The sequence below is a fragment of the Aspergillus alliaceus genome, assembly GCF_009176365.1.
Source record: "Aspergillus alliaceus strain CBS 536.65 unplaced genomic scaffold BDW43scaffold_1, whole genome shotgun sequence".
NCBI classification, from domain to species: Eukaryota; Fungi; Ascomycota; class Eurotiomycetes; order Eurotiales; family Aspergillaceae; genus Aspergillus; species Aspergillus alliaceus.
Window position 1 is genome coordinate 40762 of NW_022474684.1, and position 21493 is coordinate 62254.

A 21493-nucleotide genomic window follows, 5' to 3' on the forward strand; every position below is an offset into this window, starting at 1 on the left:
TCTTTATCTCCAGACCTGTATCTCTTTTCTCTGGCTGGAGACTTCTAGGGAGAGATACTAGTTTTCCAGATCTTTATTAGAATTCTTATTAATAATTTTCTGAAGATTCTTATTCAGGTTTTCTACAGTTAATAACTTCTCTAAGTATTTCATTAGGGCTAGCTGGTATTCAACTGGTTATAGTTTTCTATCTTATCCCTGACAAGTAATAATCCCTGTTCTGAAGTTATAAAAGAAATAGATCCAGTGTATTTATCTTAGGCCTAGCAGAATACTGTATGTAGTTACTAGAATAATATAGTATTTCATCTCAGCTACAACGCCTATAATATTAACTGATATATAAATATACTAGATAAGGCAGGTCCTGATATTATTAGTAAGGCTAATTTTCTTTTTCTTATCTGTATATATATTAAACTGAATCCCTTATTTCTTAAATACTTTAAGAAGCTATTCAGTGATTAGCTTAATTAATAATCCACTGTTAAGTAATATAGCCAGGATCTTGTATCCTTAAACCTATAAAACTATATATATCAGCATAGAATTTCTATTATTATCCAGTGTCTCTAATATAATATAGAGATTAAATACAGTATTAGCTATATATACTACTCTCTTACTCTTCTCTTTTATAGATACTTGGCCCGCTGACTAGTAGATAACCAGCTTCTATTAATATCTCAGAACTGCTAACTATAATATCTACACTAGCTCTTTTCTAAGATTAACTGACTTGTCTAAAAGTTAATTAAGTTTAATAATTACTTTTATATTACTGAGAAGCTTTATTATTAATAGTCTTTTACTTTTAGCTATAATTTAGATCAGGCCTAATAACTTTATCTTCTTTAGCTTAATCTTCTCTTATTTTATTTTATTTCCAGCTTAACTAGCTTTCTGACTATCTAGCCTGGTAGAGATATTTCCTATCTTATTATCAGTTTCCGCGGCACTATTAAAGATAATTTTAGGTTTAGATTATTAGACAGTATAGATTAACAGTGTTTTATAAGTCTAGATAGACAGTTTCTCTTATATAGTAGAGATAGACTTATTTAATTAACTGATCCCTAGATTCTTTTTCAGGACTTTTCTTATCAGTTACTCTCAGTTATTACTGTTTATTGATTCTAATCTTTTCTACACAGCCATAGCAATGCGTATCTCAGATAAATATAGAATAATATATATAGCCAGTATAGCTGCTTATTTCTTCTCTTTCAGTTCAGTATAGTCTTTAGCTTATAAGGCAGTATTCAATACTGTATTCAAGATATTATTTAGATATATAGAACTATAGGATATATGGTTCTTTTGACCACAGCTAAAGCACTTAATATTCAGGTTATAGTTTAGGCAGGCCTGGTTAAAGATAAAGTATCTAGCCTGTCTACAGATTCAGTAGATTAGCTTATCTCCTGGAATCCTTTCTATAATACAGTCAACCTTTAGTAGACTTGCTTTAGATTAGGTCTCAGTGTACTATTTTAGCAGGGCTTATATTAACTAAATCAATACCAGTAATGATTATATAATATACTTATCAGTAATAAGGCTATATATAGGAATAATCTTGGGAGACTTAATAATCTTCTTCTCCTGTACTTAGATATCACTATATACTGATAGAATTAGAGTTCTTATACTTCTGTAATTATAGTTCTGCTTACACTTGAGAGTAAATTAAATAAGTTATTATTAATCCAGATTCTTCAGTCCTTTAACTATATAAAGACTAAATATATTTATAACTGTTAGCCCTGCTTGTTCAAGAAGCTCCTTATATTAAGTTAAGTATATAGTAACTGATTTAGCAGACTACTAAGCTAATATAGTAATCTTTCAAGTAATAATAAAGAAGTACATAGCCTTGTCAATCTCTGGAAGTCTGTATCTCTTAAGGAACACATTCCGCAATGTTTCCCAATTATTAGTAGTAGAGAATAGAAGCTGGTTAAACCAAGCTTAGATATCTTTCTTTAGATATTGTTAGAAAAGAATTTGTCTGTCTTAATCTCTCTATTCAGTCAGTCTATCCAAGTATTCAATGGTATACTCAATGTCTTCAAGTAAATATTTTGGATTTTCAGTACTATCTATTTAACCATAGAACAGGTCAATAGATCTCCCCAGCATCATTATAACTTATCTCAGGCTATGCCTATCAGGTAACGCACTGCCTTCTATTCTGGCCCTTACTGACTTATTAGACAGGTCTGACTCTGTTATTTCCAATATATTAATAATATCTTGCTTTTTCTTCTTTAGTTTGAAGAAGAGGTAACCTCTAAATAGCCTTACTTAAAAGATCTTCTGGGTAGATTTCTAAGAGCTTAAAGAGAGAGCCTGCAATAGCACAGTTAACTTATTAAAGATAGCCAGTTCCTGTTTATAGACACAATCAATAATAGAATTAATAGATATATAGCTTATTTAACTGATTTTAACTGATTAATCAACAGAAGAGAGAGAGATAGATAATAGAGTAGTAAAAGGAAAAACTTTAAATATACTAGATCTTTTAGATTACAGGTAGCTTGTCACAGACAACTCACTTCCCTGTATCGCTCGCCAACTGAAAACCGCTACTAGGGCTCTGATGTTTTCGGGCAGCAATCAAACTCGTTTCTTCATTCTCTGGCTCCCTAGGAGATACTCTCATAAAATACATTTTAGGTAAGAAGTAAGTAAGTAGGCTGATGAGATGGTTGAGGGCGGTGACTTTGGCGGCTCCCATTCTGCCTGTCAGTACTACTAAATAGTACCACAGAGTACCTATGCGGCTTCTTGTCGAGGGCACTGCTCCCGAGAGGGACAATACGAGACACAGTCAATGTCTCGAGCTCCACAAGCCAGACTGGCTCACTGGTAATTCCCAGTACTCTATAATATCAATCTTTCCTCACCCGTATCTCCCTCATGACAGCCTCTATCGCAGCCTCTTTTGCAATCTGGTTTACTAAAAGTGTATGTATGTACAACTGAATACCAGTCGGATAAGGTATTGGTATTCAGCTTTTAGTTCCTGAAATGACCTCACCCTCAGTGTGTGCCGCCGTACCCCCGTCATCGTTCAGAAACATCGTGTCCAAATCTTCATTATCTTTTTCAAGGTGACCCATGACCGCCCAGAACAGTGGCCCTGAAAGCCCTAAACTCACTGCCAGTCCGACGTCCATCCACAATACCTTTGGATCGCGTGAAACCGGACCGAGAGCTATACCGATAGCGCTTCCAATGCCAGCACTCAGCTGCCTCATTGACTGGACCACAGTGCGCATATCCTTAGGTGCCTTACTGTAGCTATACTCACTGAGGGTGACGAAGCCGAATATTTCAGACACGGCTAAGATCACATAGATAGGCGTCTGCACCCAGACCTTGATTTTATTGGGCAAGGCGGGCTGTCCGACTCTTTGCGCCGCCGGACAAACCAATGGAGCCTCGTAGCAGGGACCAGAATTGTAAATCATCTTCTGCACTCCAGCAGCGTAGGCGAACGTCGCCGCCATTGTAAAGAAGGCCATCGTCATGCGCATGAGGGGACCAAAGGGGATCTGGTATCTCGCAAGGGTTGGGTAGAGTAGCTTCTGGATGACTGGGCCGAGTAAAACGCAGGCAATTGGGTTTAAAACCTGAATCCCGTCGTTGGGAAAGCCGGTGAGTTGCATTTCGCCAGCCTGCGAAACGAGGTTGTTGGTCATCTGGTTGATGCCAAGATGGAACAACACGAACCAGGCCCTATCCGTCACCCGGTCAGTAAACTCTCGTGTCCCATATGCCCAAAGGGAGAATTCCAGGGGGAAAACCCCACATGACTTGACATGCACGAAGGCCACTTTGAATCTCTGTGACGAAACGATCCGTCCATGGGACTACCCGATTGTGCTTTTCTAATTGGTGGCGTGGCCTTGCGGCATCAATCTTGAACTTATCGTGGATAGCATATGACAAAACCTTTCCAGCTTTTAACAAAACACCACCTTGAGCTGGATACCGTTCTACAACTAGTCAGCCACGCCTTGGGGTTCTTGGTATGCGGGGACGCACCGAGTTCCTTGCCAAATATAGCAAGCAAGGCAACCCCAATCCAGGATGAGCACAATGCAAGGACGTTGGCCGCCCAGAAACCACGTTCCTTCTCGAGATAAGTCGATGCCAGGATAGAAAGTGCGGCGACATTAGTGATCCTACTATGGGTCAGTCTGTGCTACCCATTGATTATTAGAGGTGCTCACCAGTAGTAGACGTTGTACACATACTGCAAGGTCAAAGTTCGATCGATAATCACGCGTTCTCCGGTTGGCAGGGTCATGACTTGTGGAGACTTGACCGGGTATTGATCTCCTAATGCCTTTATGAGATTTATTCAAAGATAGGGTGCTTAACGGGGTAAAAGTACCGATGAAGGGCGTGATTGCTGCTTTTGTTCCTCCAACACCGAGACCTATCAATATCATAGAGAGTATAAGACCCGCCAGGCCTGATTCATAGTGGAAAAGTGAGGGCAGAGACGTTATAAACTGTACGAGCGTGCCACAGAAATACAAGCTACATTGTGTTAGCAAGCTGGCCAATTTCAGGCGCCGTGACAAGTCAATCGCGCACCTCAGGCTGATACAGAGAACCGCGTATCGCCCTAGCCATGCATCCGACACAAGGGCGAAGGGGATAGGCACCAAGTAATAGAATAAGTAGAAGGCGTTGAAGATCATGGTCGCCCGAGACTGCCCAAGTCCAAGAGCACCTGGCACAGCGCCATCACCCGGAGCATTCTGTATGTAGTTCTCTGCCATTGTGTCTTAGCAGTAGATCATTATCATATAATGCCCCGTCATATCGCCGTACACTTACGCCACGGAGTTGTGATTGTGTAGTATGTGAAGCGCTCTGCTCCACTTACGAGCAAGGAGACCCAGACTTTTCTGGGTAGCTTGTCAACGACATGCCTCAGAGAATCAATCTCTTCATTTGTAGCATCTCGAGGCGAGAGAGATTCGTCATCAATGTCCGCAGGGCCGCTTCCAGCTTGAACAATCCTCGCCATTGCATTCGAGAATGGTGATGACGGGTGAACTGTTCCCAATAATGGACGTTCCCCATGATTACCTATATATCACGCGAGCGAGAGGGGACCTGACAACAAATCAGATATGTGGGCCTATCAAAGTTTACGCCATCATTAGCCACAAAGCTTACCGCCTATCAGCTTCGTACCAGAGATGACAAATCGAATGCGGGGAGGTAGGTGTTGCTTTGCTTTGTTCCTGTCCGACGCCAGCTCCGTTTAGTAGCCCGTGTAAATTTTGTAAGCTACCAACATCTTCCACTGTATTTTTACCAAACTTACTGTTTATGGCTAGGGGCTATGTGCCCTGGAATTTGTATGGGTAACAAGGTGGGTGCCAGGGCCTTTCTATGGGGCTTGGCGCCCGGGCGACGAATAACCGAAAATTACATGTTTACTATATCACTCATTTAGTAAAAGCAAATATGCTTTTAAAATCAATTTTAAAATCAATTTTGAATTTTCCTTATTAACTTTTAATTATATCATTATTAAGCCCGTTATATATTACACTGTATTACATATAAAATTTTGGACAATGGTTTATAAATAATTTTCTTGAGATATCAAGATATAAAAATTGGCTATTTTGTATGGATTACATTGGAGGCTAGGTTGCTTGTGTGGCCATTCGTTCCGTTCTATAATCCAGGTCCACTCATACACCACCAACCATAGGTCAAATATGCAAGGTGATATGTGGAAACCTGCATTTGCCGCGGAACGGGCGGGCCGGTAAGGAAGCGTGTGATCTGCGCTGTAAGCCCATTCGTTCTGTTCGGAAGATATAATCCAGATCCACTTATACACCATTGACTATACTTGTTTCAGAGCTCATTATCTACCTACCCAGTAGAATAAAAGATAATATCAGGGAAAATATAGTATCTAGAAAAAGAAGGCTGCAGCTGAAATCTTAGTACTTTTCTAATAATATCTTGACCAGTAAGTAGCCCTTGCTAGCTCGCTTATACTTGCCTATATATAATTTAGTAAAGTTATAATCTTACTCTAAGGGTTACCTGAAATAAAAAATAAATTTAATATAAAGTAACCTTAGACGACTCCCTGTTCTTTAGCTTGGTAGAGATATATATTATTATACAAGCATATACGCGGCATTTAATCTCTACAGGTGCTGCAAACCCGGCGCCCAGATTTATACACCAAGTATTGTCAAAATTCATTCATAATCCTCGAGTACGTGACCCAATGATGTCATACCATAGTGCCATTGCGTATAAGAAGTTGAAAAAAAAAATACGAGCAAACTATGGAGTTTGGGAAACACCAGTGAGAAGGAGTGTGATCTGCTAGTCTAGTTGGCCGATATGTTACACGCTAAGCCGATAACGTGGGCTTTGGTAGGCAAAGTCGGATTTAATCTCTGCGCAGTGTCCAACATGTGACCAGTAGACTCTAGGAGTACCAGTTAAACAGTTAAAGTGCCGCCGCTTGCCCCCGAGGATGCCTGATGAGAGCACCGTAACCCTCTTGCTCACACGTACCATCTTCATTAAATTTTAATCAGCATCTCTTTACGATTCATTATGCCTGGTGCGGAGGCAAGCAAGTTTCAATATAAGGTAGAAGGGAAGGATGGTATTCAGCCTCGCTGTACTTTTGCCTCTCACTGAACACTGACATTGTTGGTAGTCTACGTCGACGGGTTGTGGCAACTCAATCTTGTTGCACCTGGAGAATCTCTACATAGGACTCTAGACGTGACAGTGGATCTCTTGTCGATTGGTAATAATACCGCGCCGCTACCTACGTCGAGCGCACTTAATGTCTTGCAATTAATATCGGACGATCGAGCGTCCAACTTTCTCGTTCGTCTTCTCCATCAGCAGCTGCCGGCATCTTCCGTTCTTGCTGTCAAGTTCATTCTACCCGTAAAGTCTGGCTTCACGGTCAGGTCCGACTTCCTTGAGCGGCGTCTGGAAGGCTACGAGCATGCGCTGAGTGTCGAAAGTTTTCTGACACCAAGAGGAGAGATCAAAGCTCCTGATTTCCGACGCCTGGATAGTAAACCTCCATTGAGCCTATTTGATCTTCTACCCTACGCCGTTGGAGCCGTTCAAGTCCAGAGTGAACTGCGCCTAGCCAGTCTGGAGGCCGAGTTAGCGAACAGGTTATCATTCGCATGGATCTCGCCTGAGCCAATTGAAGAGAAACGCATCGCATGGATCAAAGGCAAGGAGGACCTGGAGAGCGGGAGGCGCATCTGGGAAGCCGCTCGATCATTGGGCATCAAGGTGGTGGTTCTGGACCACGACGGCCATTGGTTTCAGAAGGACGATGACCGCTGGAACTTTTTACGAGAAGCCTTTATTCCAACCGATATCACCGCTGACCAGGGGTTTGTAGACCGCATCGTGGCCGCGGTGCGTAGCTACGACAAGCCTATCCACGCGCTTGTGACGGTCAACAACGCTGGCGCAATCGGCGCTGCACGAGCTTGTCAAATATTGGGGTTCCGGTCTGCGCCACCCGAGTCATACATCATTGCTGGAGACAAGTTCAAGACGCGAGAGATGGAACCCGATAACGGAGGAGCATTCAAGATCTTCAATGTCGACGAGCTACGCGCACGACTGCAGTCCAAGACGAATCCGTCCATTGAATACCCTGTAATCGTGAAACCCTGTATGGGGTGGGGTAGTGAATGTGTTTCGAAAGTGCAGACCGAAGAAGAACTCATTCAAGCAGTCGCACGGGCTTCAAGTCGACACAGTGACGGACCGAACCCGCGGTCGGATGTGATGATTGAGCCGTATATCGAGGGGCCCGAAGTTGATGCTAATTTTGTTCTGATCGAAGGGGATATCATCTTCTTTGAGGTTGCAGATGACTTCCCCAAAGCTGGCGAAAAAGCTGGGAACATGTTGAACGGTTCCTTCATGGAGACAGATATGGTTCTCCCGACAGGACTCTCCCCAAAAGAAATTCAAGTTACCAAGGATTCGCTTCATCAAACCCTCTTGCGACAAGGTTTCCGCACCGGTGTCTTTCACTGCGAGGGGCGAATTCGCTATGCATCCAAAGCGTACGATACGCGTGATGGCGTTGTTGACTTGTATCCAAGCGATCGATTACAAGGCAACGAGGAACCCTCCTTCTACCTGCACGAGATCAATGCTCGACCGGGTGGTTATTTTGTGAGTAGTGCTACGCTGTTGACGTATGGTGTGGACTACTATGCCAATCACATACTGGCCGCTCTCGGCGACTTTGATCGATGTCGTGCGCTGAGCGTACCTTTCTGCCATGGCCCACAATGGTGGCTTCAGGTCATCATCATTCCGGAGGACAAAAGTGGCGTGATGAAAAGTCCGGACGCCGGCAAAGAGATGTTGGAGCGGCATGAAGATCTACGATTGGCCGTTGTAGATTACAAGACGATGAAGAAAAAGGGTGATAAATTACTCGGACCAAAGGCCAAAGTATTCAGCTACCTAGCATACTTTTCCGTGGTCAGTAGGAGGAGCAGAGCGGACTGTCTCAGGCTGGGACAGAAAGTACGAAGGAGTTTCACGTACGAAATTGAATGAGCGCTGGTTCAGTAGGTAATTCGTCTTCGCATTGAGTTCGTCAATTTATCACTATCCAGATTTGCAATGAAAGCTTAAGCCAGCTTCTCCACATGACTTCACTGAGTATAGTACTGATAAACCTCCTGCCCATAGAATTTTAGAGCTGTTTCCTTGTATCCTCTAATGAATCTTCTCAGTACGGATTCACCGATGCTGTCCCATCTCGGGTCCAAAAAGGTTTCGATCTTCTTGTCTATGGCCCATTCGCCATTCTCCAGTTCTTTGCGTCTCATCGCCTTGACACTCTCTGGGATAAAACTCCTCACCTCTGATAGCTTAAGTTCGAGTGGCAAACCCATGAAAAAGGGGATCGAGTATCGATCTTTCTGTGAAGGTGCCCTTACTCGATGAACTGTGGCTCTGGCTGCACCCTCGGTGGCCGCTTCAAAGGCGTAGCCTAAGTTGACAACGAGAGTGTTTGGGATTGGGTCGACGGAAATCCAACTGCCGTCTCTGCCTTGCACATCCAGGGCGCATTCAGAGCCGACCTGGTGGAGAAAGGTGAGCCATCCAGCCATATCCTTGTGCGGGCCTACACCTTGGCCCTCTTGCTCTGGCGGCATGGCCGGGTAGAAGTTGAGTCTAAGCCGATGTTGAGGAGGAAGAAAGTCGCTCTCCGGGTTGGCATCGGCGGCGGTGGAAGCGGCATCCTCGTTGAAGAAGCTATCGAATGTCCCTCTTGGGATGCCAAATGCTTCTTCCACGAGATGCACGAACCTGTAGGATAATTCGGCGAAAGCATTCAAGAAAATGTAGAAATGTCAGTCAAACTACTTGCTGCTCATCGTCATGCAGGTGCCTACTCATTAGCCGCTTTCTTAAAGCCAGGCACTTCATTCTCTGACGGCCACACGTTTGGGCCCCTGAGCCTCCAGTACAAGTTTGAAAAATTTCTTCCCCGGTCGTTCGGGACTGCATCCTTCTGGTAGACCTCGGGCAGTTCCGTGGCAAGGTCGTATTGCTCCCTCAAATCAAGCTTACCCTGAGTGGCTTCCTGGGCGAAGTCACTGAAACCAAGGAACTGGGGGGATTCAGTTTTCGACAACTCCCTCTTTCGTTCTGGCGGCAAATGAAAGAGCGTCGGAAGCTTCTCTGACAAAGCACTTATGATCTCTTCCGAGACTCCGTGGTTGGAAATATACAGAAAACCGATGTTGAATAATGCATCGTGCAACTGATCAAGAAGCAGTCCTCGTGTTGAGGGATCCTCTGCAAGATTCAGATCAAGGACTGGTATTTTCCTAGTAGATGACATTCTCTGCGGTGTCTGACAAGCGATCTACTCCGGTGGCGCGGTGTTTCGCAAACTCCATAGTTTGCTCATATTTTTTTTCAACTTCTTATACACAATGGCACTTTGGTATGACATCATTGGGTCTCACGCTCGAGGGTTATAAATATATTTTAACAATACTTGGTGTATAAGTCTGGGCGCCAGGTTTGCTGCACCTGTAGAGATTGAATACTTTGTAAAAAATATATAAATGTCATGTATGCACTTGTATAATAATATGCATCTCTCCTTTTACCAAGCTAGAGAACAGGGTGCTAACTAAGGTTACTTTATATTAAATTTATTTTTTAACCCAGGTAACCCTTAGAGTGAGATTGTAACTCTACCATATTATATAAAGGTAAATATAAGTGAGCTAGCAAGGGCTATTAATTAAATATTATTAAGAGAGTACTAAGTAAGATTTTAGCTACAGACTTCTTTTTCTGGATTCTACATTTCCCCTGATATCTTTTATTCTATTGGGTAGATAATGAGCTCAGAAACAAGCATGATTGGTCGTGTATAAGTGAACCTGGATTATATCTTCCGAACAGAACAAATGGGCTTACAGCACAGATCACACACTTTCTCACCGGCCCGCCCGTTCTGCGGCGAGTAACAAATGCAGGTTTCCACATATCACCTTGCATATTTGGCCTATGGTTGGTGGTGTATGAGTGGACCTGAACTATCCCTTCCCAAAACAGAACAAATGGACTTGTAGCGCACTGAATGGGGCCGGATGAAGTTACATGATTAAATTAGCTGCCCGCCCCTCCAAGGGGATCAAGATGGGCATTGGCCTGGGAGCACTATCTGTCATATGTCACATGTATGCTCTCACGCTTGGTATGCAGGGCAGAGCAACCAACAATACCAACTGTGATGACTGCTCATTCACAGATAGCTATTCCACGGTAGATAGCTAGATATTATAGCATTTCCAACTGAATTCAACTATGGGAGGAGAAACACTATCATACAAGGATTGTGTTGTGGGAAGTAGGCCTGCCTAACCACGTGACATACAGGCCATCACACCAACATAATAGATATCAATTTAGACTGAGTTCCAATCTAGCTCTATATTTTGTTAGTATTCCATAAAATGATAGGTGCATGGATAGTCGGACAGCACAAGTATCAAAACGAACAGGAATAGAAACGAGACCCACTTCGGCCTTAAGAATGTTGGACACTGCGCACGGACCAAATCCGACTTTGCATACCAAAGCCCACTTTAGGGCTTAGCGTGTACATATCGGCCAACTAAACTAGCAGGTCGCATGCCTCCTCACCGGCCCGTCTGTTCCGTGGGGAGTAACGAATGCAGGTTTCCACGTATCACCTTGTGTATTTGGTCTATAGGCAACAATACTGAGGTCCCCTTTGGTGGACAAGGTGGCAATGGCTATTTCACGACGATTTTTGTAATAATTCACAGTAATCGAGACACAAGAAAAGGGTTCCGTTCTTCTGCTTCGGCGCAAATATTGTTCGGCTGGAGACTCGACTGCGTCACTCTCCCATCCATATTTTAGTCAAAGATCTTCCGTCTTATAATCAATGAGAGTGGTCTTCTCAAAATGGTGCTTGGGGTCGGACTTTTTACGTTGCATTGCGGTGTGCATTAGGTCAAAACCTCAAAAATGCTATACAAAGGCTTTGTAAAGTTGGTCTCAATTACTCAAGTCGATGACGTGATTCAGCCTTCAGGATGCATGAAATTTCCTTTGTAGAAACCGGCCTACATACACCGGGTCCCCTTGCAAGGATAGGATCCCCGATTCAGATGCACGCAGCGTAGTCGCCTACCTGGATCTCTAGCTTGAGAGGGCGCTTGAGGTACCCAAAGGCAGTAGATAGATATCGGATTCCGTGGTACTGCAGCCTTTGGCAAATTGACAGTCACTCGAGTTCGTACAATGTCTCCTTCCATCAAGTCCGTGTTGAAGAAAAACCAGGGCCGAGTTCGGCTACTGGAGGCTCATGACCATGCCACCAAGGAGACAATCCGCGGGACATTCAGTGAAAATGGCGAATCTTTTGATGGAATTTGGCTGAGTGGCCTGACCCAGACCACGTATTTGGGGATCCCAGATACAGAATTGATCTCCCCTCTTCAGCGTGCAATGCACATGTCGGGCCCGAACAACAATATTGAGCACGATGGGCGCCGTCCGCTCTGCGCTGCGTTTGACGCAGATAGTGGTGGCAATGTCGAGGAGATTCCACAATTGATCTCGTGTCTGCTGTCCCTGGGCATCTCCATGGTGATAATTGAAGACAAGAGATTGACGGCGCCGGGTCAGAAGGTCAACTCTCTTGCTGGCGCCTCCCACTCCCAGGGCCAGGCTAATATGTACGAGTTTGCGAGGATCCTTCAAGCATTCAGAGCTGCCACCGGAGACAGCGAGATCATGATTACCGCACGGATCGAGAGCTTCACCACCCGCACGCCGGAGGAGGATGAAGCCAAAGAATTAGCGTCGGTCCAGCTGGCCCTCGAAGATGCGCTGGCGCGTGCGGAACTCTACAAGAGCCGCGGAGCAGATGCTATTATGATCCACAGCAAAGCGAAAACCCCGCTCGAGGTCTTGTCATTTCTGAATCAGTTCCGATCCCAAGATGCGGACACGCCCCTGGTTGTGGTACCAACCACCTACGGCTCTATTACAGACCAGGAGTTGCATCAGGCCGGGGCAAATATCATCATTTATGCGAATCATTTAATGAGGGCGAAGATTACCGCAGTTGATGCTATGTCGAGCTTCTTGCTGGCCACGAGACAGTGGGGCTTCTCGTTTGGGAACAAGTCTTGGGACCGTGCCCTTCAATTTCGGAACTTCGGGTACCTTCTACAGAAATTAGAGAAGGCTGAAAGTCTGAGCGAGTCAGCACAAGAATATCGCGCACTGGCAACGATATACGCCCTAATTCACATGAAGAAAGTGATCAAGGTGCTTCTCGAGGGCCAAAATGCCAGCGCGGCGGACAACTATATCATCACCGCTAAGGAGCTTCTCAATATCAACAGCCACCAAGTTTCTCCTTTGAACAATCTCTTCTTGGAAGAAGAGGGGAAGGAACCGTATACAGCCAAGCTTTGAGGTTAGCGTAACCAATGAATCGAAGAAAAACATCCACAGATACAGATGTTCAAGTCTCGGGCATTTTCAGTCACGCTATTTATATAAATGTATTTTCCTCAGACTTGATTGTAAAAGCTATAGTTACTAGCAATGGAAAATCCGAAAAGACTTCTAGAAAGACAGTGAGCCTCGTAGAACGTCTTGTAAAATGGGTGGTAAGTTGTCGAATCAGGAGACTTAATTGTTGTCGATGACCGGTTCTCATTCACAGAAGCCCACTACTACAAAACACTTGTGTAGAATTGAATGACCATGAATCCCTTGAGGAAACTGTCAAGTTTGCGCTATGTACAGAGTCCATGTAGTCAAATAAGGCCGCGCTACGGATGTCTCAGTTATTTTGTCTTAGGCTTTTATCTGCTTGGGAAAGTCTTCTACAGATCTCGACGGTCACACAGTCCATTGACCTGAGCAACAACTAAACAAGTCCCAGGCCACAATGCTCCAGCAGCTTCCGTGTTAATTCCTGCGAAGAGGCAGTGCTCGCATCTCGTTGACTCTGGGATGCACGAGAGTTATTCTTGCTCCAGAGGTCGTAGCATCCTGCACATCGCGTTTCACGCTCCACGCGATTCCTGTTCGCCCTGAGAGTTGCCGTTGGCCCCGCGACGTAGTAGGGTATGCTTGCATATCTCAGAGAGATCCTGAGCAGTTTTGTTTCCATTCCGATAGCCGCGGTCGCCGACTCTGCCACCATGATCACTGCGACGATGTTCAGGCGGCCCGGGTCCTCCAGGATCTCAGGCACACTTGCAGACAGCAAATCGCCTCCGAACTCCACCAGGATGACCTCGTTAGCAACGGACAGGGCCCGAAGGTTCGATTCAACCGCCAGAAGGGATTTTTGGTGCGTGGATTCAGCCCACTTGTCCGACTCCTGGGAGGGAGGGTAGGTGGTTGGCATCCCGGCATCCGCCGTATCGAGACCTTCGTTCGCATGCACTGCCAGCTCTTCAATCTCCATACGCTGCGCAGTGCCTGAGGCTTTCGCAACGCCAACCTGCCGCCCTGCAGCAGCAAGACTCTTCAGGAGGTCGATGCAGACGGTCGTCTTGCCGACATCGGACTTGGATCCCACCACGATAATGACCGGTTTCAATGTGGCCGCGGATGGCAAGTCTTTGGCAAAGTCCTGCGCTTTGGCTACTTGGCCGTCCGCATAGCACAATAAGCCGAGGAGCCGGACTTTGGACGGGTCGCCCTTGCCCGGAGGATTGTCTGGGGATATCCCCAGGCCGCCTCCAGTGCTGACGTAGTCGATCGTTGAGCCCACCACGATTCCCTCAATGGGCAGAACCGAGCTGTGGCCCAGGCTGGACTCGCGGCCAACAAGGGGGGCAATCAGCAGCTCGTTCAGCACCAAAGGTCGCTCACGGCCCTCGCGGTCCTCTGTCACGGTGTCTCCAACAGCAACCACTTTGGCAGCGACCAGATCCCAGAGATGAGCCCGACTATCTGGCAGAGCAGCGACATTTTCAATGAGGTCGGCTTCCGTCAGTTGCTGCGATCCCGCCCACGGGAACGCCGTGAGGAATTTTTCCAGGTTTCGAATATTTGACGTAATGTGCATGTAGACGGAAATTCATATGTTGCGGCCAACTTGGCGAGGAAGGAATTATTGTACAGCGATTTTCTCCGAAATAGAGACAAATGAGTTTGCCGAAGCGATGCGTCTCGACTTCAGAAGGGGAGAAGGCTTGTTTTCCGTTAAGTCAGACTATCAGCAATGTACCCTGTCAGCTCTCTCCACAGGGCCAGACGTGGAGGGTCTGACGTGGAGTCCCTCGTAGCCCCAGAGCTCGCAGGATCCGAAGTTCCCCAGTTCTACTTTTTGAGGTGTGTAACCCATCTGTTAAAAATGTAACGAAGAACAGGGGGTTATACGAGGCCATTATACAACCTCTCTCGCGTGCTCTGCTACCTAAATGGTGAAGTCAGTACCTCAATCGGGAAATATCAGCGGGCTGGAACCGACTGCTAACTAATGCATGCATCACTGAGTCAGGGGGACGCATGACTCGGCCCAGATTCTAGTATCGATATATGGTAAAGCAGTCCTGCAGCTAAATCCATAGCTCCCCGACGGTTCCCCGAAGCGGTGGTCCTGTCACACGACTGGAAAATGGCGCAAAGTGTCCGATCGCGGGGTGTATATTCATTCTGAATAGTGTGCGCAGCGATGGATATTGAACCAGAGGCCTCAGACTGGTACAGTCTTTGGCGAAATCGCCTTCACCACAGCAATTATATGATGATGTTTTGGCCCCACTGCCGAGGCTCGAGCACAAATATTTTATTGGGCAACCTGTTAAAAAGGAAGTAAAAATGGGGTGAGATGCATAAATTAGGGACTGAGGATACACGGCAAAGTGCATTTCAAATTGGTATTGTAGTGCACAGTATGCATGTTCTATAATATTCGTGTTAAATACCCGACTACATTCGCATAGACCTTCAATTTAAGAGTGCCTGCTCTATAATTTATTCGTACTAAGATCTTGGCAATGGGCCCAGAAGATAATCATCATATGCCTGATGGTGAAGGCGATTTCGCTAGAGACTGTATGAAGGAAAATACATACAGGCGGTGCCTCCGTCTGTAGGTGGCGCTTCATATGAATCATTATTCATTCTCTGCGTCAAGCCTGCACGGCTGTATCAGAGCAAGGCTGCATGCTCTTTCTTCGATCCTTCCTTGACCATTGGCTCATTAATAGAAGCCTCGAGGCAGACAGCCTGATCATGGAAACCCCACTTGATCCAGAGAAATTCTATGGAGAGGTCCTCAAGGCGAACGGAATTGACCGCTCCTTTGGCGTCCCCGACTCAACTCTGAGTCCTTTCTTGAGCTACCTGGCAGCTGTGAAATGCACGCGCAAGCATGTTACGGTGGCAAGCGAGGGCGCCGCGGTGGCCCTGGCCGCCGGCTACTATCTGTCTACTGGCAATCTAGCCCTAGTCTACATGCAAAACTCTGGCTACTCAAATGCACTAAACCCTCTACAATCTTTGGTGGCCAAGGAGGTGTTCGGCATCCCCATGCTTCTGATGATCGGTTGGCGTGGACGGCCCGGCGAGAAGGACGAACCGCAACATAACCTCATCGGCCCCAATATCCTGAAGAATCTCGAAGCCAACAATATTCCGTACGAGATCCTCCCGGAAGGCTTATCTCTGGCTCGGAGTTCAGTCGGGCGCCTCGTAGCCAGAGCAAAGCAAGGCAACACCCCCGTCGCGTTGCTCGTTCGCGCAAAGTCTTTTGCCGCATACACAGGCCCCGTGGTGGCCCGTTGGGCGTCCGCGGCCGCGACCCAGTCGAAGACAGTCAAGTGGCTATCGTCATCGACTGAAAAGCCGGTCCTGTCAAGAGAGAGCACGATCGAGAGCATATTGGGGGCGCTGAAGTCCAATGATATCTCCGTCTCGTCTCTTGGGGGCAACAGCCGCGAGCTGTGGATGCTGCGAAAGAACAAAGGCCAAAGCATCGCTCGCAATTTCTTCTGCATCGGAGCGATGGGCCACACTTACGCTCTCGCCCACGGGGTGTCGAATGGCTGCCGGGCCAACCGAGTCGTGTGCATAGATGGCGATGGTTCCTTCATGATGCACCTAGGCAACAATGCGATTCTCGCCCCCCTGCTGGAGCAGAGAGTCGTCCATGTGGTGATCTACAACGGGATGCATAGCTCGACCGGAAACCAGCCGCTGATGATCGGACGAGGAGACCTTCTGGCCCTCGTTGAAGGCCTACCGTACGAAAGGAAGTTCATTGTAGATACGGCAGACGGAGTGACAAAGGCGCTTCGGTCCGTTGATCGAAGCGCTCTAATCCTCGTCCCCGTCAATGGCGATGAGCGCAAGTCGTTGCCTCGCCCGACTGAGACGCCGACAGAGCAGAAGGATGCGTTCATGAAGTCTTTTGGGTCGAATAGCAAGCTATAAAGTCTTGGCGACAGGCCCCGTGCGTTGTGCATCCGGGAGAATCGTACCCTTGGCCTAATCACGAGGGGTGGTGTTTGTATCGGGGGACAGACAAGGGCAGATCCAGGACGATGCGATTGTATGGTATTTTCGCAGTTAAATACTTCCATGCAGTTATTCTACACTCACGTATGAAGTATATTATAAGCCATTGTATAACTACATACCGAAAAAGGCCAATCTGCTGGATAACAAGCAAATGATGTCTTTAGACCGCGGTCTCTCACTCGGGATTAAGACGTGCCATCTTGCGTTGAAATTGAGTCCATCAATTGGATGTAGGCTCTTCGGCACCTCTTGATAACATTGTCACACGCATGCTGGAGGGCGATAACGAGCGGAATTACCGGTCAGTGTGATTTTGGGTGGATTTATTTGGAGGTTTCGCTTCCGGCGACAAGAAACATATAAACCCTTTCTAAAGGCTCAATAGGATACATCTATTTCTATCACTATCCAACAGTTCCAACCCCTACCCTTCTGCCCTGCTGCTATGTCGTTAACCTTAGAAAAAATCAGATTTAACCGCGCCCCTTCCCTTCCTGCCCGGCCGACAAAGAAGACATCTCCAAATCATCGTGCTCAGACTCCGCTTCCTCGCACCTTGAATCACTACCCCAGCCCTTCTCGTTCAAACTCCCCTCCCGCTTCACCCTCACAACCAGTCTTGCATTGCCCACTTCCTCCCCGTCCATCTGTGAATATTCCTTCAAGCATGCCGTTATGGCCCGTGTATACCTCGCCTCCCTTGGGCACATGTAATATGGTGGATCCGGAACCTACGTTCCTGGATGGCTTCGTCGAAGGAGTCCAGGACTTTCTTCTTGGATTAACAAGCAGTCAACGTACAGAAGAGACAATTCCAATCGACCCTGCAATTCTCGACAGTGAAACTGCCTGTGAAGTTGTATGCCTTAAAATTACCAGTACAACTCGGGAAACCAGATGCGATGGACAAGACGGTGACGGCCGTCGCTCTTCCCCGGACCCTCTGTTGTGTCTGTGTTTTTATGCTGTGTCCTTCTAAATGGATGCTGTATCCTCGGCGGCGAGCGTCATCGCCGTTATTCAACTGACGGGAACCCTCGCGAAGCTTTGCGGGGCTACATTCGAGAGGTAACAGAGGCACAAGAAGAAATTCTATCCCTACAACGGGCGATTACAGGTCTTCAAGGGACACACGAAGACCTACAGAAATTCCTTCAGAGTAATAACAGAAACGCCCTACCGAGTGATCATCACGCAAATTTGTCAGTTCAGTGGTTTACCATCGCTTGCAATAGGGCGAGGGCCGCACATGTGGTACATAGGCTTTGATGACTTCAGAGACTCTGTCCCTCACTGACCCTAGTTGCATTTCTAGCTCTACAACGTCCTGGATCTCGGGAACTAACTTCATAGTGTGATCGAGCTGTTTGGTGATTTCGTTCCACTGGGCCTTGTTCCATTGGTATCGAGGGGGTTCAGTGGAGACTTTTATAGGGGATGTTGGTTGAGCTAGGGTTGCAAATGTTGCTTCGATCGCACGGTGATCAGATCCATGTTGTGTTGGATGGCATTGGCAGATAATAAGCGTGTTTCCTTGCCTTCAGCCTTGTATCCTGTTGATTTCATCTATCCACCGTGGGCACTGTTGGTCAGATGCTTGATGTGTGCCTTGACACGCACCGCACTTCTAGGTTTCTGTACATTCGTATTTTTGATGTGATCCAGCGCACTTTCCACACACCGTTGTAGCTTTGCATCGCGCTTGTTTATGGCCATAGCTCTGGCAGTTACGACATTGCACCGGCCGCCGTATAGTGGTACTCGGTTGTGAATGAGATCGCCCCTGAGATTTGTACAAACTTTTGATGAAGTAGCCGGGTCATATCGCTTTCCTGAGAGAGGAAAGTTGCCATTGATCCATATGCCTTTGGTCCACTCAGCCAGGGGATTCTTCGTATTTCCGCGTTATTTTCCTCTTTAAACGTTCTGTAGAAGTCTTCCGTCTCCTTGCGTGTCTTCTCTTTCGTACGCTGTCGATTTTATAGGAAACCATGGTTCCCCGTTCAGTTCGCCCACTCTAGGGCTTCCAGCCATTTCTGGTGCTCCCGTAGCTTATCAACGTCCTCTTGATTAGCTGGGAATAATAGCAGCGACAGCACGGGAGAGGAGGCAGTGGTCGTCTCGGAGCTACAGCAGCTGGCAGACATTGCCAGCGCCCAACAGCCGATTGTCGCCATTGCATATGAGCCTATTTGATGGTCGACCCATTGTTCGACATGGCAGAGCGCGTTACGCATCACGCAAGCTGTGGATCAACCGAACTTTGGGCTCTATCTGGACAGCTTCCACGGGCTTACCAAACTATGGGCCAGTCCATTTAATCCTGATGGTAAACTGCCCAACGCGGATCATAATCTACGAGCGTCACTGCGCGATTTTCAAGACCACTACCCTCGTGATAATATCTTCTATGTGCAACTCTAGGACGGTGAATGATTTAATCCCTCTTTTTGACATTCTATCTGCGGTGTCTCGAAGGCGAAGCACCGCAGTTGACCTGGTCACAGCACGCTCGACCATTTCCCCTAAAGACCCAGCTGGGTGTATATATAACACTACAAGAAGTTGTTAAAGTCCGGGATTGCAGATAAAGGATTCAATGGCTGGGTTTTATTGGAAACTTTTGACCGGAGAATGTGGATAGCTGAGTTTCAGCCAGGAACTGCTGCCCAGCACGGCAGGCAGTCCTGGCGCAAGCTACAAGACGCACTGCCAGCAATTAACAGTAACATGTAGAAGAACGTCTTATAAGGTACTAGCTTAAATATAATTGAGATAGTTCTTTTGGAACAGTTGCTCAATGTATAAGCCAATCTAGTATATAAGATAGCAGCGTCACCTTCTATACTTTCTTATTGTAGCTATCCATTTTCAAGGTAATTATCAGATTATCTAGAGAATGACCTTGTTTGTCTTGGATACTTGTCCATTCATCCATCATTGATTGCTCTTACTTTTCCTGCGCAGAATCTGTAGTCACGACCACTGAAAGTAAAACTGGAGTAAACAAGGCATACAGACTCAAGCAATTAACCAGACAATCAAGACTCTATTAGCCTGATAAAGCCTAACTACTGAATATTTGGCTATGCAGGCGCCTCGCCGGTGAGAAAGAATCTAAGCTGCACATTATGTAGGCCCTCAGTCCCAATCAGTAGACGCATGAGATCGGCGTATCGCCACAACGAAGAAGCACAAAATCAACCAAAACACCCGCCACAGCGCTGCTCCGCTGCCTCACCATTAGATATACGCGTGGCCTCCATTCTGACTCCTTATCTGCTTCGCTCCTTCTGCATGCCTGCCGCACCTGATGACCCCAGGTGTACTGCGTGACTATTTAAACAGCGTGTTTTGGTAAGGACGTCTACAATACGGGGTTGAAGACCTGTTAACTAACTTCAATTAAGTAAGGATACGTAGGCTAAAGAAAGTGAGAATGCTAGAAAAGAAAATACTAATGCTAAGAATCAAGCAGTAGATGACTATTAAAAAGAAGCTGACTCGTACTTCTTTTCTACTATTAATACTTTTACTAATTTATAGCTAAGAGCTTTTATCCGAAAGTTTACAGATTCCCGTTTAAATGGATAGCCGATATATAGTCTGATGTTCCTTTTCGGTGGCTAAATTGTCTCTGCACCAGGGACATGGTATTTGTTCAAACACCATCATCCGAGGAAAACCTCTAGGATTACACGGATATGCTCTCATCGCCACTGTGCACGAACCAACACCTCCATAGCAATATCTTGGACTGTTCGGCCGTCCGTTGGGACACAGCAGGCCCAATCGCCCACCTCGTTCTCCAGCACAGCAGCCATTTTCTGGCTCCGGTGCAAGTGCTGCTCTAGGAGGCTACCTATTTCCCTCCTTTTGAGTCTGTCTTTAATCACGTCATCTGGCGACGTTAGAATAAAGCCTTTTATATCAACGGTGGCGTCGTCCGGGCTCGTCGGTTGCGTTGAGTCCCGCATGACTCGTTCAAGCGTCTCTCGAATAACTTCATGCTCAAGCACCATGGCCGTTCCGGAGAGAATCAGCTTTTTGCAGCCTCGCTTGGAGTAGTAGTTCCCCCACATAGCCGCAAGATTGCTCAGCATCAGGTCGGATCCCTCTTCCTCGGGACAGATCATGTCCAAGTTGTCGCCGTCGATATGAGCGTGAGGGCTATTACGGTTTCGCAGCTGCTCAGATATTTCATTGGCGACGGAGGTCTTTCCCACCCCAGATCGGCCGGAGACGAGAATCACTTGAATGCCCATCGCTGACAGAGAGTTCTCCCAATGCGAGAAGTATCACCAACTTGCTCTCTGTCGGCTTCTGCTAACACGAAGGATATGACTTACACGATGACTCATTATCT

At 46.5% G+C, this 21493-nt stretch overlaps 8 protein-coding genes across 8 annotated transcripts; 4 read left to right on the top strand and 4 right to left on the bottom strand.

The window, feature by feature from the left end:
- Nucleotides 1–3011: 3011 nt before the first annotated feature.
- On the bottom strand, nt 3012–5053 carry BDW43DRAFT_317611 (POT family-domain-containing protein; the record flags this gene model as incomplete). Its single annotated transcript, XM_032048555.1, has 7 exons — nt 3012–3747; nt 3821–4007; nt 4057–4196; nt 4245–4353; nt 4409–4557; nt 4615–4795; nt 4861–5053. The coding sequence occupies 7 exons, from the start codon at nt 5051–5053 to the stop codon at nt 3018–3020; spliced, it is 1689 nt and encodes a 562-aa protein (XP_031906130.1). The 3' UTR covers nt 3012–3017.
- Nucleotides 5054–6302: 1249 nt separating this feature from the next.
- BDW43DRAFT_317613 (uncharacterized protein) lies at nt 6303–8628 on the top strand (the record flags this gene model as incomplete). Its single annotated transcript, XM_032048556.1, has 2 exons — nt 6303–6676; nt 6731–8628. The coding sequence occupies exons 1-2, from the start codon at nt 6625–6627 to the stop codon at nt 8626–8628; spliced, it is 1950 nt and encodes a 649-aa protein (XP_031906131.1). The 5' UTR covers nt 6303–6624.
- Nucleotides 8629–8726: 98 nt separating this feature from the next.
- BDW43DRAFT_317616 (isopenicillin N synthase family dioxygenase) lies at nt 8727–9942 on the bottom strand (the record flags this gene model as incomplete). The annotated part of the gene is made up of 2 exons (XM_032048557.1): nt 9474–9942; nt 8727–9387 (listed from the first exon to the last, which is right to left on the bottom strand). Exons 1-2 carry the CDS (start codon nt 9923–9925, stop codon nt 8727–8729), a joined length of 1113 nt encoding a protein of 370 aa, XP_031906132.1. The 5' UTR covers nt 9926–9942.
- A 1929-nt stretch (nt 9943–11871) lies between these two features.
- On the top strand, nt 11872–13056 carry BDW43DRAFT_305087 (phosphoenolpyruvate phosphomutase-domain-containing protein; the record flags this gene model as incomplete). Its single annotated transcript, XM_032045732.1, has 1 exon — nt 11872–13056. The coding sequence occupies one exon, from the start codon at nt 11872–11874 to the stop codon at nt 13054–13056; it is 1185 nt and encodes a 394-aa protein (XP_031906133.1).
- Nucleotides 13057–13516: 460 nt separating this feature from the next.
- Nucleotides 13517–14668, bottom strand: BDW43DRAFT_305088 (uncharacterized protein; the record flags this gene model as incomplete). The annotated part of the gene is made up of 1 exon (XM_032045733.1): nt 13517–14668. One exon carries the CDS (start codon nt 14666–14668, stop codon nt 13517–13519), a length of 1152 nt encoding a protein of 383 aa, XP_031906134.1.
- A 1172-nt stretch (nt 14669–15840) lies between these two features.
- BDW43DRAFT_305089 (thiamine diphosphate-binding protein) lies at nt 15841–17040 on the top strand (the record flags this gene model as incomplete). The annotated part of the gene is made up of 1 exon (XM_032045734.1): nt 15841–17040. One exon carries the CDS (start codon nt 15841–15843, stop codon nt 17038–17040), a length of 1200 nt encoding a protein of 399 aa, XP_031906135.1.
- Nucleotides 17041–18106: 1066 nt separating this feature from the next.
- Nucleotides 18107–19863, top strand: BDW43DRAFT_295785 (uncharacterized protein; the record flags this gene model as incomplete). Its single annotated transcript, XM_032044104.1, has 6 exons — nt 18107–18195; nt 18297–18381; nt 19012–19021; nt 19202–19296; nt 19351–19539; nt 19690–19863. 6 exons carry the CDS (start codon nt 18107–18109, stop codon nt 19861–19863), a joined length of 642 nt encoding a protein of 213 aa, XP_031906136.1.
- Nucleotides 19864–20731: 868 nt separating this feature from the next.
- On the bottom strand, nt 20732–21392 carry BDW43DRAFT_257516 (uncharacterized protein; the record flags this gene model as incomplete). Its single annotated transcript, XM_032039895.1, has 1 exon — nt 20732–21392. One exon carries the CDS (start codon nt 21390–21392, stop codon nt 20838–20840), a length of 555 nt encoding a protein of 184 aa, XP_031906137.1. The 3' UTR covers nt 20732–20837.
- Nucleotides 21393–21493: the final 101 nt, after the last annotated feature.